Consider the following 15,249-nt stretch of genomic DNA (forward strand, 5'->3'; position numbering starts at 1 on the left):
CTGTGTGGGCCCCCCCCCCCTCCTCCTCTGCCTACACCACATCTACAACAGCATTTGTCACGCTGACATCAATGACAGTTATATATATATATATATATATATCGATACAGAGATATATATCTCGGATCATTATGATGGTCTGAGCAGGATGGATAACGTGATGCCTACTGCTGTGTGGCCACACCCACATCCTTGTTTCATTGTGCAGTTTTAGTTTTTTCCTGCTTGTGTGTTGCTTCTCTTGTCTCTCTCTCTATTGCTCTTGTACTTTGTCGTCCTTTTTGATGTTCGGTCTTCTTTTCTGTTCTTTGGGGAACATTTGGATGTTTTTTTTTTCTTCTCGCTTCCATGTTGTTCCTGTTTTTGTGTTGTTGTGTTCTTCTATGATCAAATATCTTTTCTATGTTTGATTACCTGCGTTCCCTCCCACTCTGGATGATCTCAGCAGTTTTTCATTTCCTAATGAAAATGTGTCTTTGTAGAGCAGTTTGTCTCATTAAAGCTGGTGAGGAACATTATTAGGAACATTCACGTTATTTTAAGCAGCTGTGATCAAATTACGGTTAAAAGAAAGGCTGCCGCTCCACTCTGAAATCTAGATTTCTAGTTGTTTTTATATTGGTTTCAGCATGGTTTGAGCTGTCTCATTTTCCTCTCTGAACCGGCTCAACGGTTAAAAGCAGCGGCCGGTGTTCTTCTGGACATGCTGCTGCTTCAAGGACCGTTCGTCTTTGGGCAGAAACTGTCCCCCCAACAACAGCAGGTTTTAAACACTCACCATCCAAAGACAGAGGGTCAAACTGGCCACAGAATGACTGAAGTCGTATTGAAAAGCAACAGCTCATAACAGTATTAAATTAGATGACAGTGAGCTCAAACATCCAGGTCACAACCTTTGCCAATATTGTTCTCATCGAGGATTATACTTTTTATTCTCTGTTCACGAGTTGCTCCTACGTGTCTCACTCATCCACGGATCACCAAACCAACCTGCAGCTGTCATCAGCCGATTGCACATGGCGGTGCAACCTCGGCTCTATTTTAACACAGCCGGTGACTGATGACTTGATAGGCAGGATTTCGTCGTGCTGTGACAACCGTCAGATGCCTCAAGCTCTGTTCACACAAAGACAGACGACTCCCGGTGTTTCGCTGCTGTGACGCAGTTGCATTTGTTTTTCGGTGCTCGGAGCACGAGGTGCGAAAAAGTTGGAAGTAGTTTGTAACTCTTGGGGAGACGCATCGTGATTCACACAACGTCTTCAGTGCACTTTGCATTTCTGGTTACTTTTGATACAATTTAGGAAGTTATTCTGACAATCTTGTTTTTGCTGATCTCCCGTGTTTATTGTTAAGTCTCTGTTTCCAGAACCTGATCCTTGACCTGGACCTGGACTGCCTCTCCGCCTACCTTTATCTGTGCCTATATATTCACTGTGGCATCAATGAATAGGACCAATCCATCTGTGCTGTCTGCATTTGTGTCCAATTCTGCATTTCCTCAATTGTGAGTTAGTGTTTGTGTGAAGAAACTGAAGGCCGAGAATGTTAAAGATTCTCTGTCATGAATGTGAACGGACGGGACCAAGAGAGCCAGACGTCACCACAATTATCACAACATTTATTGTGACTATTCAAGGTCCCCAGAGGATGATACCTATTGTTTTTGGTGACCCCTTAACCTTTTGTCTGACACCATCCTCAGGTCAACTTTCCCCCGAAACAAACACTTTAGTAAATGATCGGGAGATATACTGGTGGTATTTACATAATATTTACTGCAGATATTCATGCTCCCAGAGGATGAATCCTAATGTTATTGGTTCCCTCTTGACCTTTTTTTTAAAATATCTCCAGTCAAGCAAAAAAAAACATATACACAAGAAATATCAACATCTTATCAGCAGATTGCTGTGAGCACATTCATGCTCCCAGAGGATGAACTCTTACCACTTTGGACACCACACAATCTCCCGCAAGCATCATCCTCAGTCCAAAATAGTCTTTGATTATTGCTGTGGAAGTGTTCCCGAGGAGTAGACCCTTTGATTATTTTGGGGGATTTTTGATGTTTTTGTCTTCTAGAAAAACAAACGGGACAAACTCATATTTCTGGTCTCACTCCTAGTGACCCTCTTGCTGAATGCAATACATTTGTTACGATTACTTGAACTATTCTCTCATCATTTGTGCCTTTTTCTGATATTGGGGGTCTAAAGTAGGAGAACTCGTTGGAGACCACCTGCTCCTCAGTCCGGCTCTGCACCAATGACTTCCGGAGTAAATCAATGGGGACAGGATGAGGGCTGGCAGATGGCTATCAGAACACATGTGCACACACACACTACATCAAAGAGGTTTACCCTCCTAATGGACTCTTACAAACACACCTCCCCCCCATACTAATCCGGTGGCTGGACCAGTCAATCGTGTTGATACCCTGCTCATCCAACGCAAACCTTTGCAGCATTTTCTTCTTAAATGTAGTTTTTTACAATGAGAATGGATGCACAAAATGATGGCACAAAGACCTGAGGGCGTGTCAGTAATGCATGTGGTAAGAAATGAAACCACATATTGCATCAGAGCACGGATGCTGTTCCTCTTGTTTTCTGAAAGCCTGGCAGAACCAAATGAAGTCCGGTCTGGTGCTCATGTTCAGATATATCTACATGTGTTTATAACTGGTTGTTATTTGCCAAAAACATGTTCCAACTAAGCTGATGAATCACATCAAACACAACAATACTTCATTAGCATCTATGCCAGTTTCTGTGGCAAACCAGGGAGCTTGTTAGTGAAAACCTGGCGCACAGTGAGCACGTTGACGGTTGGTTTGACCCTCAGTCACAGGGTTTTACTGCGTTAAGTTGCCAAGAAAACAAAATGATTCATGCAGCAATCAAAAGATGCATCCCAACTCTTGGATGATTTAATGGTAACCGTTCGTTTGTGCCAAATGTCTTCAGATTTGACCAATGTGCCAAACCAACTTTTAACTACGCAAACACTTGTATATTTCAAAATAGCAGGTTGCCTTGAAGCTCGTTGGCTCTCCGTTGTGTTGAACGCAGCCTCATTAGTTGAAGCCGAGCTCCTTTAATTCATGTTACTCCCTTTTTTTTGTGCTGTAGTGCACACTTGATGAAAATGAAATTAAAGTAGAAAGTGTGCTGATTGGATTTTGATTATTTATGGTGAAAAAAAAAAGAAATTAAGTTTTATCAAAGTGACTATATTCAACAGAATCCAATCAGCCAAAGTGTAATACCTGATAATGAATAGCTTTTGAAACAGCAGTTCATACTGAAAGGATAATTCTCTTTTTTAATCTTTAAACAGGAGTCTTATTCAATACACACAAACTAAAACATATGAAGCAAAGCTTGTTCGTCTTTTGGTTCAACCAACATGGTAATATGTAGGCTATTCATAACTGAACATGTTATACTGTTATAGCAGGAGGAGTGGATGACCACTTACAACTGCTATGAATAATAAATACGTTTTTTATCTTTGTCTTGCTTGCTCTCCTCTCAAGGCATCATCACAGCTCTTCTTCTCACAGTTAGTGGTTGTGTAGTGGACGGCTCTATTGGTGGCCGGTGAACAGGAGGAGCATGCCACACAGCTGCCGTAATGCCGTTCCAGCACTCCGGCCTTCTCACGGTGAACACGGCCGTCTGCTGTTTCCTTCCTCTCGCAATCCCTCATTGGGGCAGATTTGGGCAGCGGAGGAGGCGAGCAGCCGCTAAAATAGCCGTCATTGTTCAGAATACGGACTAATGAAGGACGGACAAGGGGAGGGAGGAGGAGGAGGGAGGAGGAGGAGGAGGGAGGAGAGGGGCTGAGGTTACTCATTGTTCCTTCTCTCTGGGATGGCTGTTTGCTTGTTGATGGCCCCGGTGCTGCTTTGTTAGCTTGAGTTGTTCTGAGGTCAGTGAAGCTGGGATGTTGCCCAATCCACACACACAGACACACACAGACACACAGACACACACAGACACACACACACACACACACACACACACACAGCAATGAAAACCCCAAAGGACACGGAGATGTTGCTGGTCGGCAGCAGGTTTCTTGACATTGTCTTGTGGATGTAACTGTATTCTAAATTGGAGAAAAGCTTTTATAGTTTTAGAGGATTGTTTCATAAATGGCCAATTGCCTCTTTTAAATAACAGACATTCATCAAATAAAAAATAAAAAAGCTTTCTCGTGATATTTGTTAGCACAGGTGTTGCATAATGAATTCCACAAGTTCTCCTGGTTCGCTTTATTGTATGAATGTTTTTCCTGAAAGAGCGGCTCCATTTGAGCCCAGTTAACATGAATGGATTATTGCTGTATTATTGGAAATTTAATTCTCCATAAATGTTGAATTGCATGCTTGCCTGCAGACATTGTTGCATAGTCAGCTGACCTGCTGTGCACGGACTGAAATGCTCTCTTGGTGCCAAGTAACCCAATTAAACACTGGCTCTATTTGTCCGTACAATCAGTGTGAAATTACATTATTCTCTCCCGGAACTTAGGCAGACACACAGTAAATGATTATGATATGATGGACCTATAACATATTGTGTTACCTGTGGCATTAAAGATCTTATGTAAGATTGTAAGATCTTATGGATTCAGGCAATCACTGAGTTGCCAACAACTATATTTGCTAAAGAGAGGATAACAGGATGCTAATACCAATTAATCAGTTAACTGTTGCAGATGTAGCAGTTTTCTCACTCTGGCTTAGTGGCGTTGACGTGAAGTCATGTGACCGTGGTGGAGTTTCTTTAGAGCTTAACATTAGTTTTTCCACTTCTGGCGATTGCAATTACGCTTTAAAAATCATAATAATAACCCAAAATGGAAGAATCACGTTGGCTTTTTGCCTACAAAGATACGTCATGCCTTCAGCTTTCGACATGTGATCAGTCTAAATGAGTTTCATTCCTTTGTAAGACACATGACTCATCAGAAGCATAAAAGTTTGCAGGAGGTAAAAATGGAACCAGCGCCTTGTAGAAACAACACCCCGGTAAAACAGGAAATAACACCTTTGAGATGGAAGGTACCTAGATGCAGCGAAACGCCCTGGACATGGTCTCTAAGTGTATAAATACTCTGTACGTGCAACTGTTCTTTGACGTCACTTCCACAGACTCTGCAATACGTATCTGTGAAACTGTTTTCCGCTTGCGCAAGCTAATAAATTGACACATACTACTTTGAGCATTCATCAGACTCTGTTTATTTAACCAACTCTTATCCTGCATCTGCATAGAACTATTCCACAACAATACAAACAAAACAGTTTGCTTTTCCAAAACGTAGTGTGTCATCTTTTACACAAACCTTTAAAACCAACCATTCATTCTACACGTGTGAAGCATGCAAAGACGGGTCAGTTATTGTCCGGTGAAATGAGACGACTCACCGGCTGTCTGTTTGACACACTGTGAAGTAGCAGCTCGACCAGGAATCCCACCCTTCTGCTCTCACTGATTTCTATCAGTCAGTAAAATCGGATTCGGCAGTAATCAATAAGGCTTTTGACTTTTAAATGGCAGTCTTTGCTCTGTCTTCATGCTGTTCCCTCATGCAGATATCATCCTATTACATGCACGCTGAAAGAGTTTGAACGATTTAGGATAGAAGAAAGAATTGTTGATCAAACATCAGATGAAGGAAACGAGAGTGCTCGGTAACAGAATTGGCACATTGGTGTTTAGCGTCACTGAGGTGTGCAACCAAGGCACGACTTTGGCTTTAATAGTAAATGCGTTACAATGGCATTTTCCTGACTTTAACTAATTACATCTAAAATTGTAAAAGCTCAAACGTCCGCACTACTTTTCACACCGGTTCCTCCCCAGATGACCAGGATTCACCCTCAAGGTCAGACTCGTCAGAATGAACAAACTCCCCCTCAACAACATTTCTACGCAACACCTGCTTCCCCTCCGGATGCACCTGCTCCTGCTCTTTCTTAGCGTTTCGGGCTTTAGATGAGTCGATATCCACCCTGGAGTTAACCACATTAACCACGTTTTCCGAATTACCCCAAACCAAATTCTGATTGGTTTGCTCAGCTGCTTCATTGCAGGCATCATCTGGCTGATTGGTGGCACCGGTCTCCAAGGAGGACGCCCAGAAGTCACTCGTTAAGCCAGAGGTGAAGAAACCATGGAGGCTGTTGTTGTCTTTGCCGTTTGTTTTCATTAGTTCAGCTGAATTCTTCGCCACAAAGATATCGTTTTCATCAGGTGCACTGTCGGGGGAAATCTCGACCTTTGGTGTCATAACTCCGTCATCAGAGCTTCCATCATCGTGCAGATAACTTTGAGCTGATTCAGGCACATGATCACATTTTGCATAATCTTCACTCCGATGTCCTATTTCAAAGTCCTCACTAGGGTTCTCTAGCACTTCCCATTCAGCTGTTCCTGGAGCTTCTGGAAACTCCTTGCGTTCTGCAACATCCTCAACTAGATGTTCTTGAGATACACTTGATGCTTCCCCAGGTGCAACCTCTTTCACTTCAGTGGGGGAAGCCACATCCTGCAGGTTTTCCTGATCCGCTGTGACCTGCAACACAGGCTTTGGATCCTCTGAGTTGTTGGTTTCTTCCATATCAGGCCTGCAGATGAAGTCAGTAAAGCTAGAGTGATCTTCTGTAGCATCGGCGTGTGTCACCATGGACGCATTGTGTTTATCCTCTTCCTCTCTTTTCTCTAGAGCATCTATCGCCTCCTGATCTTTATGCTGGACCTCCTCGTACGTCAGGGTGTCTGCTTGAGGCGTTGCCACTGGTGAATCACAGAAATACAGGTTCTCGTAAGGTTGATCTGTAATTGTGGTGGAAGATGCAAGTTGCTGGTTTACTCTCACGTCAGGCTCTGTAAAGCAAGGCATTCCAGCCTCTTCTTGCTCTGTCTTTACCTCGACTGACATGCCCTGCAGATGTAGCATCTCCTCGCTCTCGCTAACCTGCTGCTGTGCAAAGTGAGCGCTGTAGCTGTCCGTGGCTAGGTTTTCTAATTCCTGTTCCACAAGTCGGTCTGTCTCCAACTCCTCATCGTTGCACACATTTGTGGGTGTCGTGGATTTGGTAAGTTCTTCAGTGTCTACATCCGACTGTCCCTCACTGACTTTTCTGATCATTTCTTCAGCCTGGTCACTTAAAGTCATACCGTGACCAACACCCCTGTTCTCAATGTGAGCACGTCCCAGATTATACTCCTCATCCAGCGCTTCCCCTTCGACTTCTTCGCACAGATCTTCCATAGTTCCAAATCTTTTTGACTTGCCCTCACTCCACATTTCCGTCTCTCCGCACTTCTTCTCCTGTTCCCCGTCACTGGAGTCGCTCTCGTCCACGTGTGATGCCTGAGTGTTGGCGTCGGTCTCGTCGCTCTTGTATCGAATCAGAGGCCGAGTGTCGGCGAGAGTGTTGTCCTGAGCGTAGCTGTCGCCCTCCAGCTCGGTCCTCCATGACACGGAGACATTTTGAGAATCCTCCTCGTCATCGTCTTCGTCATCGTCAGGGAAAAGTGCACCCTCTTGGTCTAAAGCAGCATGCCGTCCGTCGCCATCTACTTGTGTGTGCATCGTTGAAGAAGCCTCGTTGTCGTCTTGATGTACACCTGCGGCAAAATCAGACCTAATTTCTCTCTGTTCGTGCTTTTGTTCTCTTGCTGATATATCTTCCTCTGGTTCAGCGTGTTGTCCTTTTTCTTCATCCTTTCTCATGCCTTCATCTGTCTTCAGATCAGCCTTCCTCTCTATTACACTATCCCACGTATCCATCTCTTCTCCATCAGGGTACAACTTATCCTCAACATCCGTCTCATTTGTTCCCACTGTAGAACAACTCGTCTCTTGCCTCGTCTCAGCTGCGTCCTCCTTCGAGATGTTTTCATCTGTGCTGAAGTCTGTCACTTTGTTGAACAAGCTCTCTTCAGGTGCACATTCAGACACTGGACTACTCGTCCTGGAATCAAAGTTTGGTTCAATCACCGCCTCTGTTTCAGAATCTGACGTTTCCTCTTGCAGACGCTCGATTTCTTTGCCTTTAAACTCTTTCTCTGCCCACTCATCAATTGGAGCATGCGGCTCTTGCATATCTTCTTTTCCCACAGATCTTTCAAAAGGCACATCCATATCAGATTCATCTGAGAAACCAGAGGGCTCCTCTGTCATTCTGACAGAGTATGGCGTAAAGTCTGGTGTGGTAAACTGATGCTGACTTATTTTATCACTGACGGGTGGCTCAGTGCTGAGGCCAGACTCAACCTGATAACTGACCACTGACTGGACGACTGGTCCGTCCTTAGTCGGTTCCACATCGACATTGTTCCGGTCCTCTTCCCCTTCTTTGTCCCCCGGTGTCGTTTCAGCCTGCTGCTCATTGGGAGGCGATAGAGGCTCGGCATAGGTGACTTCCTCATGAACCTCCTGGGGTCTAAAGTTTTCAACGGCTCCATCCTGCAGTATCTTGGGATAAGGGGTTTCCCACGTCGCACACGTGGTTGTCTCAAGTTCCGAGGAACTCTTTGGAGTCTCAGTGACGGTTACAGGTTTTCTACTCCAGATTGGTGTTGCTGTAACCGCTGTTGGTCCTCTTCCTGTTAAACCACGGACAGATGAGAGGGAAGCGGTCTTGTAGCCAGTGGACAGCTGGGTCTGGTAATTCGTTTTAACCCCCCAAGGACTGAAAACTGCATCTGTGGAGGACAAGAGCAGCACTCATGAATACACAATGAACTGAGCTACTGTAATAATAATGACATTGATTGTCTCTTGAGTTTAAACCAATTCCCATATCATGATTCTGCCAAGATACAGTGTCCTATATGTTTGATACCTCCACACAGCTTTGACTAGTATTTCAAATCATCCCTAGTACTCTTAACGTAGCGCCTCTCCAAAGCATTATTAAAATGCATGTTCTCAATGGAAGCTGGACACTAATGGGGAGCTATTGATCGACATTTCCTTTCAACGTTGCCTAAGTTACCGGAAAGCAAAGCCATATGGCTCAATAACCTTTGGGGACCGTCTTTGGTGGCTTGCATTGCAGGACCCAAAGTGCTTACCTCAGCTCCCTTAGCCAAGCCCCCCCCCCTCCCACACACACACACACACACACACACACACACACACACACACACACACACACACACACACACACACACACACACACACACACACACACACACACACACCCTCTGTTACACTAATGCGATTACAAACTGTATCAAACATGTCCCCCCACTCTGAGGGGCTTTTAGTTAGGCTGAGTGAAATTATACTCTAACAAAGGGGGAGCGGGGATGAAGGAGAGGATTTATGTGGCATATTGAGGTGCTACACACACCGACGTGGTGCTGACGTATTAATATTCGTTACTTTAATTACCTGTGATGGAAATGTCTCTTGGCTGATTTAACAAAGGGACGTCTCCCCCGAGGCTCTCGCTGTCCAGCAAAGCTCTGTGGAGACGCACAACAAGAGAGGCAGGTTACACTCTGAAGAGGAGCGCACAAAAAAACGTGATTATATGGTGATGTTTAATATTCGGACGACATTGATGCTGCAGGGCGACTCTTTTTTTGTTGCTCTCGAGCTGCAGTCTGTTGTTATGGTAATGAAGGAAAGGGCCTGCCATTGAGGAGCCATCAACACACACACACACACACACATAATGACAGCAGATATTATGAGCAGCCCATGCAGCACTAATACCACTGACTCCATTCACACATGTGGACCACACCGGCCTCCATTCCAGCACATCATGTAATTAGCTGCATGTCTAGCCGGGTTTTTTTTCTGTCTGTAAATATAATTTTGAAACACGTCTACTGTAGATATGACATCAGTCCCATGTGCAGTGGATGACATTGAAGTCCCCCCCCCCCCCCCTCTGCTGTTATTCTAGACTCCCATAGCTCATAAATCGGTAGGATGAGGGTCAATAATTTGAGGAGGGGGGGAGACAGAGAAAGGAGAGACGCCGCTATAGACCTCCATGATGGAGACGATAGTCTGTCCGAGACATCAGAGGCTGTTTCAATGAGTTGACCTTTAGTGCAGACGGCTGCATGTGGACGGCTCTTCCTACGCCGTTACTGAGCAGCTGCATTAGAAAGCGTTGAAATATAGTTGTGATGGTAATTCAGCTGGAACTCCAAAAATGGTTATTTTCTTGAGCTGGTTGACGGTTCAATCTACAAAATGGCAGAAAACGGCAATTTCCTGTTTTCAAATTGCTTGCTTTGTTCAGCCAACAGTCCAAACCTAAACACGTTCAGTTTACTATCACTTGGAGCCCAAAACAAATTTCCCTGGGGCACAATAAAGTATGTTTTATCTTATCTTATGTTGGTTGAAGAAAAGCTGCAAATCTCTTATCTTATGTTGGTTGAAGAAAAGCTGCAAATCCCTCAGTTTAAGATCTGTAAACAGCATGTTTTGGGCATTTTCGCTTTCAAAAAGGTCTAATAATCAATTGATTATCAAACACAATGGAAGACATGGGGGCTGTTCCTTAAAGTACAAGAGTACATACTGTGAATCCAAATATGAACAACATTTTGTAGATTCCATGATAGTGATGATGAGTAAATCATTATCTTCTTCGTAGTCATTAAGGACAAAAGATGTAGGAAGACACAGGAGTTAGTCATCTCCCACGACGTTGTGAGTGAGGCATCTTCAAATAAATATCTAAAATGTGTTTTTATGAAACTTATCTCTATAAATACTCCTTTCATTTCAAACAACCATGAAGAAAACAACAGTCGTATCATAGCGGCTATTTTTCACCCATTTGTCTCAATACCTTTGATGGAAAGAGGAAGAAGAACAGAACACAGAGCCGACATGTCAGCAGAGTCAAACAACCAACACATCTGTTTCCCTTGAGATGAAACAAAGTGTAAAGAGAAAGATGTGAGCGGTTAGACTATATTTACACTTTTGAGACTCTACCTTCACCTGATTCTAAGGGCAACAGATTACAATGTTGCAATACAGTAACGTAATGGAACCAAATGCAACGTCAGGTGAACATGTGTCGCAAGCATGACTCGTACGGAAATAACAACCCAAAACTACCTTTAGTGGTGCCGTTAGTTGGCACCAATAGATTTTCTGATGACGTGTTTTTGTGGGCGCAGGATAATTCTTTGAGCACCATCTATCTCGTCCATCTCTAGCGTCTCCAGAGCTCCCGCCTGCTCTCCTCCCGGCACAGTCGTCTCCCAGCGGAGTGAGACGGAGGGCCCGTAGATCAGCCTGCTGCTCATATTATGTTTCCACATTTTTGTTTGTGTAATCCTACATGTATATACATTTAAAAAAGTATGCTAAGCTAGGCTAAATATGTCCCATTTCCAGCTCCATAGTTAATACAAAGAAATGATCCTCATAAATGTACACGGGGGGCAGAGAAGGTGACGGCTTTGCTCGGAGACTTTGTCCCACATCTTTAGAAAGAGTACGCAATCTGCTTTCCTTACCCTCATTTCACCCAATGCATGCTGGGATACCTTAACCCTGCACAGGACAATCAGGTGTGTAGTGATGGTCTTTACATATGTCCTTGTTTTCCTGATTTTGTGACATGGGGATGCAGTGCAGCGTACCTGTACGTAGCCACCTCCAGGCCCAGAGACATCTTCTGCTGCAGCAGGCCGCGGTTCTCCAGCAGAAGATGATCGATGTGCTGGCCCACCTCCTCCTTCTCCGCCTCCAGGCCGCCCAAGTGCTCCTGGCAAACACAGGAAGTGGAGCAGGAAAAGGAAGCGGGTTAAAAAAAAAAAGAAGGTATGAACAGTGAAGTATATTGTGTTAAAAATAAACATTCTTTGTGTTCGTTATAGTCTGTGGTTTGTAAAGACAACACGGTCTTTATTTTAACCCATCTGTAATGCTGTTATAATACACTGGTTTGTTATTAGACTTTCAAATTATTAAGGTTAATGCAATCTAATCCCAACAGCCCCATCCTATAAATACCTAGCCCCCCCCAGTCCCTTTGAGTCCCGAATGTTTTCATTCCATCAGAATATTAAATCAGCATACGGAGGGAGAACAGCCCCCCGAGGGAGGAACTCACAAATGCTCCTTAAAGCCTTCAGTGGCACATCTGGCCTCTTACTACAGGCCTTAACTATCAGCCAAGACATAAGAACAATATATCAAATGTGGTCATTAAAGAGGGAACAAAAAGATCTAGTGGTTAAGAATTGAATCTGTTAAAACTTGACCAGTCATTTGTAATTTACTGAGGTCTAGACTGTCAGTATGAGCTGGAAACATGCCCCTGTGGTTTGCCACTTCATTATTTTAGACTGCGTCTATTTGTGAAGCTACATGAAGACGTCAAATATGGTGAGAGACACCGCACGCTTCATGGGAAACAGACGACGACTTCTGATAGTGTTCTCACGCGACACAAGTTCCCCAATTTGCAAAAAAAAAGTGTTTACAGTTTAATTTAATAATTCAAGTGGCAGGATTTTTGTTTTGAAAATATATTTCCTACAAAACTATTTATATTGTTCGACTCACAGAAGGATGACACATATATATATATATATATATATATATATGAAGTTTATTGTCCTCTTATCAGTGTGTCAAAGCACCACTTTGAGCTCTGATTAGTTCTGACGAGTATTTGTCTTTTTTGACATTTTATAGAGTAAACAGTTCATCCGTCCTCTAAAATAAGTAGCTTAATCAATGATGAAACACGTGTTAGTTGCAGCCTTTGTGTGGTTAAAGAATGGAGCCGATGCTCCATGAAAGGGTTTGTTTACAGGTGCAATGAGGAGGATCTGTAACGTCCCGACAGGATGTGGCTCTCTCACCTGGAGGTGCTGGATCTCCTGGCTGTATCGGTCCCCCTGCTGGGCTGCAGCCTTCTCCAGGTGGACCCTGATGTCGTGAGCCGACGCGATCTCCTTCTCCAGGGCCCGGAGCTTCAGCTGGCTCTCGCTCTTCTCCTGACCTACTTGGGTTAAACGGCTCCTGGCCTCGTCGAGTGACTCCTCGAGCCGACCTAACTGCTCCTGATGGGCCTCGGCTGCCTCCTGCCAGGCCCTGGTGGCCCTTTGGGAGTACTCTTGCCCCAGCTGTAGGAGGCTTGGTGTCTGGTTGCCCCTTTGAGCCGACGCGGGGGCTGTCGTGGCTCTGGACCGGGTCAACGTGGCCTCCAAGTGGGCCACGTCCTCCTGATGGGCTCGAATCAGGTGCCTCATCTCGTGCTCCAGCTGACCGACCTTCTCCCTCAGCCAGATCTGCGCCCGCTGTTCCTCCTCCAGCTCCTTCCTGCTTTGCTCCAGCTTCCTCTTGGCCTCAATCTGGGCCTGAGCCTCCCTCTGCCTCTGCAGCTCCAGGGCTTGGAGCTCTTCGGCCACCCTGCCCGCCTCCAGCTCCGTGTTGACCCTGTCCCTCCAGGCCGCGTCCACCTCCAGCCTCGCCCGCCGCAGCTCTTCCTCCAGGCCCCACCTTTGCGCCGAGGCCCCCCGATTGCCGCTCCTCAGGGCTCGGATGTCTTTGGCAAGCAGCGCGTTCTCCTCCTCCAGGAGTTTGACCCGGCCCAGGTAGGTCTCCAGGCGTCGGTTCAGGTTCAGCATCTGGCGCTTCTCCTCCCCCAGGTGGCTGTGGTGGAAGGATTTGTGCACACTTTGGCGCTCCATGTCAGTGTTAGAAAAACAGAGTTTGAATTTGGCAAACGGAGGCCTCACTCAGACGGAAGATGATTAGGATTTGGCAGCCGACTGTGTCTCCGTGTGCAGGCCCGAGTCAGTTTGTGGGGGCGTTTTTCTGCGAGTGGGGCTCCTGTGAGGCTCTGGCAGTGTGACTGCCAGCAGGAGGCTTCCCTTTCATACCGGACACGGACACACGGACAAGGGGGGAGGAGGGATGGAAAAGGGAGGAGACTGCATGCTGGAGAAGGGAAGGGAGGGGAGAGGAGATGAGGAAGGATGGGGAGGGACAGAGGAAAGGAGAGGGGCGGGGAGTAGGAGTGCTGGAAGAGATGGGAAAAGGGCAGAGAGAGGCGGTGATGTAATCTCCAACATTAACTCTTTCACCACTGGAACTTTTTTCCAGCTGAGGAAAAACCTCAAACCAGAGAGGTTTAAGATGAGCAATCACAACTAAACCAGTTTACACCTCAGGGACCTTTGTTGCATGTCATCACTAGTCTCTGTTTATCTCTTATATGGCTACTGTCATGATCACAAAGAGGCCGAAATGTCCTTAAATACCTCTAGAAATGACAGAGATTATATTAATAAGAAATGACAGTAACCCTATCTGTGGGAAATGAAGATGTGGAGAAGGACAAGTGAAACTAACCATCTAATTTGAAAAGTAACCACCAAACAAAATATAACACCAACGTTTTCAACATCCTCTTGCTGAGAATAACGTCTGGATGCAGAGAAATAAAGTACCACAGCAGGACGTTACGTAAATGGTTCAAATGAGTACAATGCAACTGGAACACATGATCTGGTCTTCCAATCAAATGCAACAAAAAACACCAGCAAATACAGATTCATCAGAATCACGTGAAACGAAAAGTTCAGCTCGAAGCAAAGACATTTTTGTAAAAGTGTATTTAGGAAAAGTTATATATTTATATATTTCACAGGCTTTGCACTGTGAGATTACTGCTCGACCTCGTCTCCATCTAGTGAGCGTCTCTCAGCACTGCAGCCTGACTGCATCTTACTGTGAAATACTCCTCATCAGTTACTGTTACTCATAGAGATTCAAATATTTGTCTATTTTGTTTCAAGGAAGCATTAAAGTTGTAACCATGCTGATTAGAAGTCCTTAGAATCTGTCATAATTCGAGGAAGTCTCTCCAGATCACAAGAAACATCACAACATCTCAACACGTCCTGCGGTGGAAAAGACGCTGCACAGATGGGCAAATATCAGAGCTGTCGTCAAGTTCTGCTTTTTCTTTAGTTACATGCTCTGGTAAGAATATACTGTATATAATACCAACACTTCTTTTGTTTGGCATTTAGAAAACAATCACAATGTGTATGTGTGTGTAACTACTCTAGAGACCAGATCTCACCCGATGTTAAGCTGGTGAAGATACACGAGTATCTGCTGCAGGGTTCATCGCACCATACGTTGCATTTTCAGAGACCGTCAGCAGCGCCCACATCGAGAAATGTAATAGATCAGGTATGAACACGAGCAAGTAGG

The 15,249-nt window shown here is 44.9% G+C and overlaps 1 protein-coding gene across 1 annotated transcript; it reads right to left on the reverse strand.

Moving 5' to 3' along the window:
* Window positions 1-5,240: 5,240 nt before the first annotated feature.
* Window positions 5,241-13,862, reverse strand: nes (nestin). Its single transcript, XM_079165207.1, has 4 exons — window positions 12,885-13,862; window positions 11,655-11,779; window positions 9,424-9,497; window positions 5,241-8,729 (listed from the first exon to the last, which is right to left on the reverse strand). The coding sequence occupies exons 1-4, from the start codon at window positions 13,713-13,715 to the stop codon at window positions 5,860-5,862; spliced, it is 3,900 nt and encodes a 1,299-aa protein (XP_079021333.1). The 5' UTR covers window positions 13,716-13,862; the 3' UTR covers window positions 5,241-5,859.
* Window positions 13,863-15,249: the final 1,387 nt, after the last annotated feature.

Source organism: Pholis gunnellus (assembly GCF_910591455.1).
Source record: "Pholis gunnellus genome assembly, chromosome: 8".
NCBI classification, from domain to species: domain Eukaryota; kingdom Metazoa; phylum Chordata; class Actinopteri; order Perciformes; family Pholidae; genus Pholis; species Pholis gunnellus.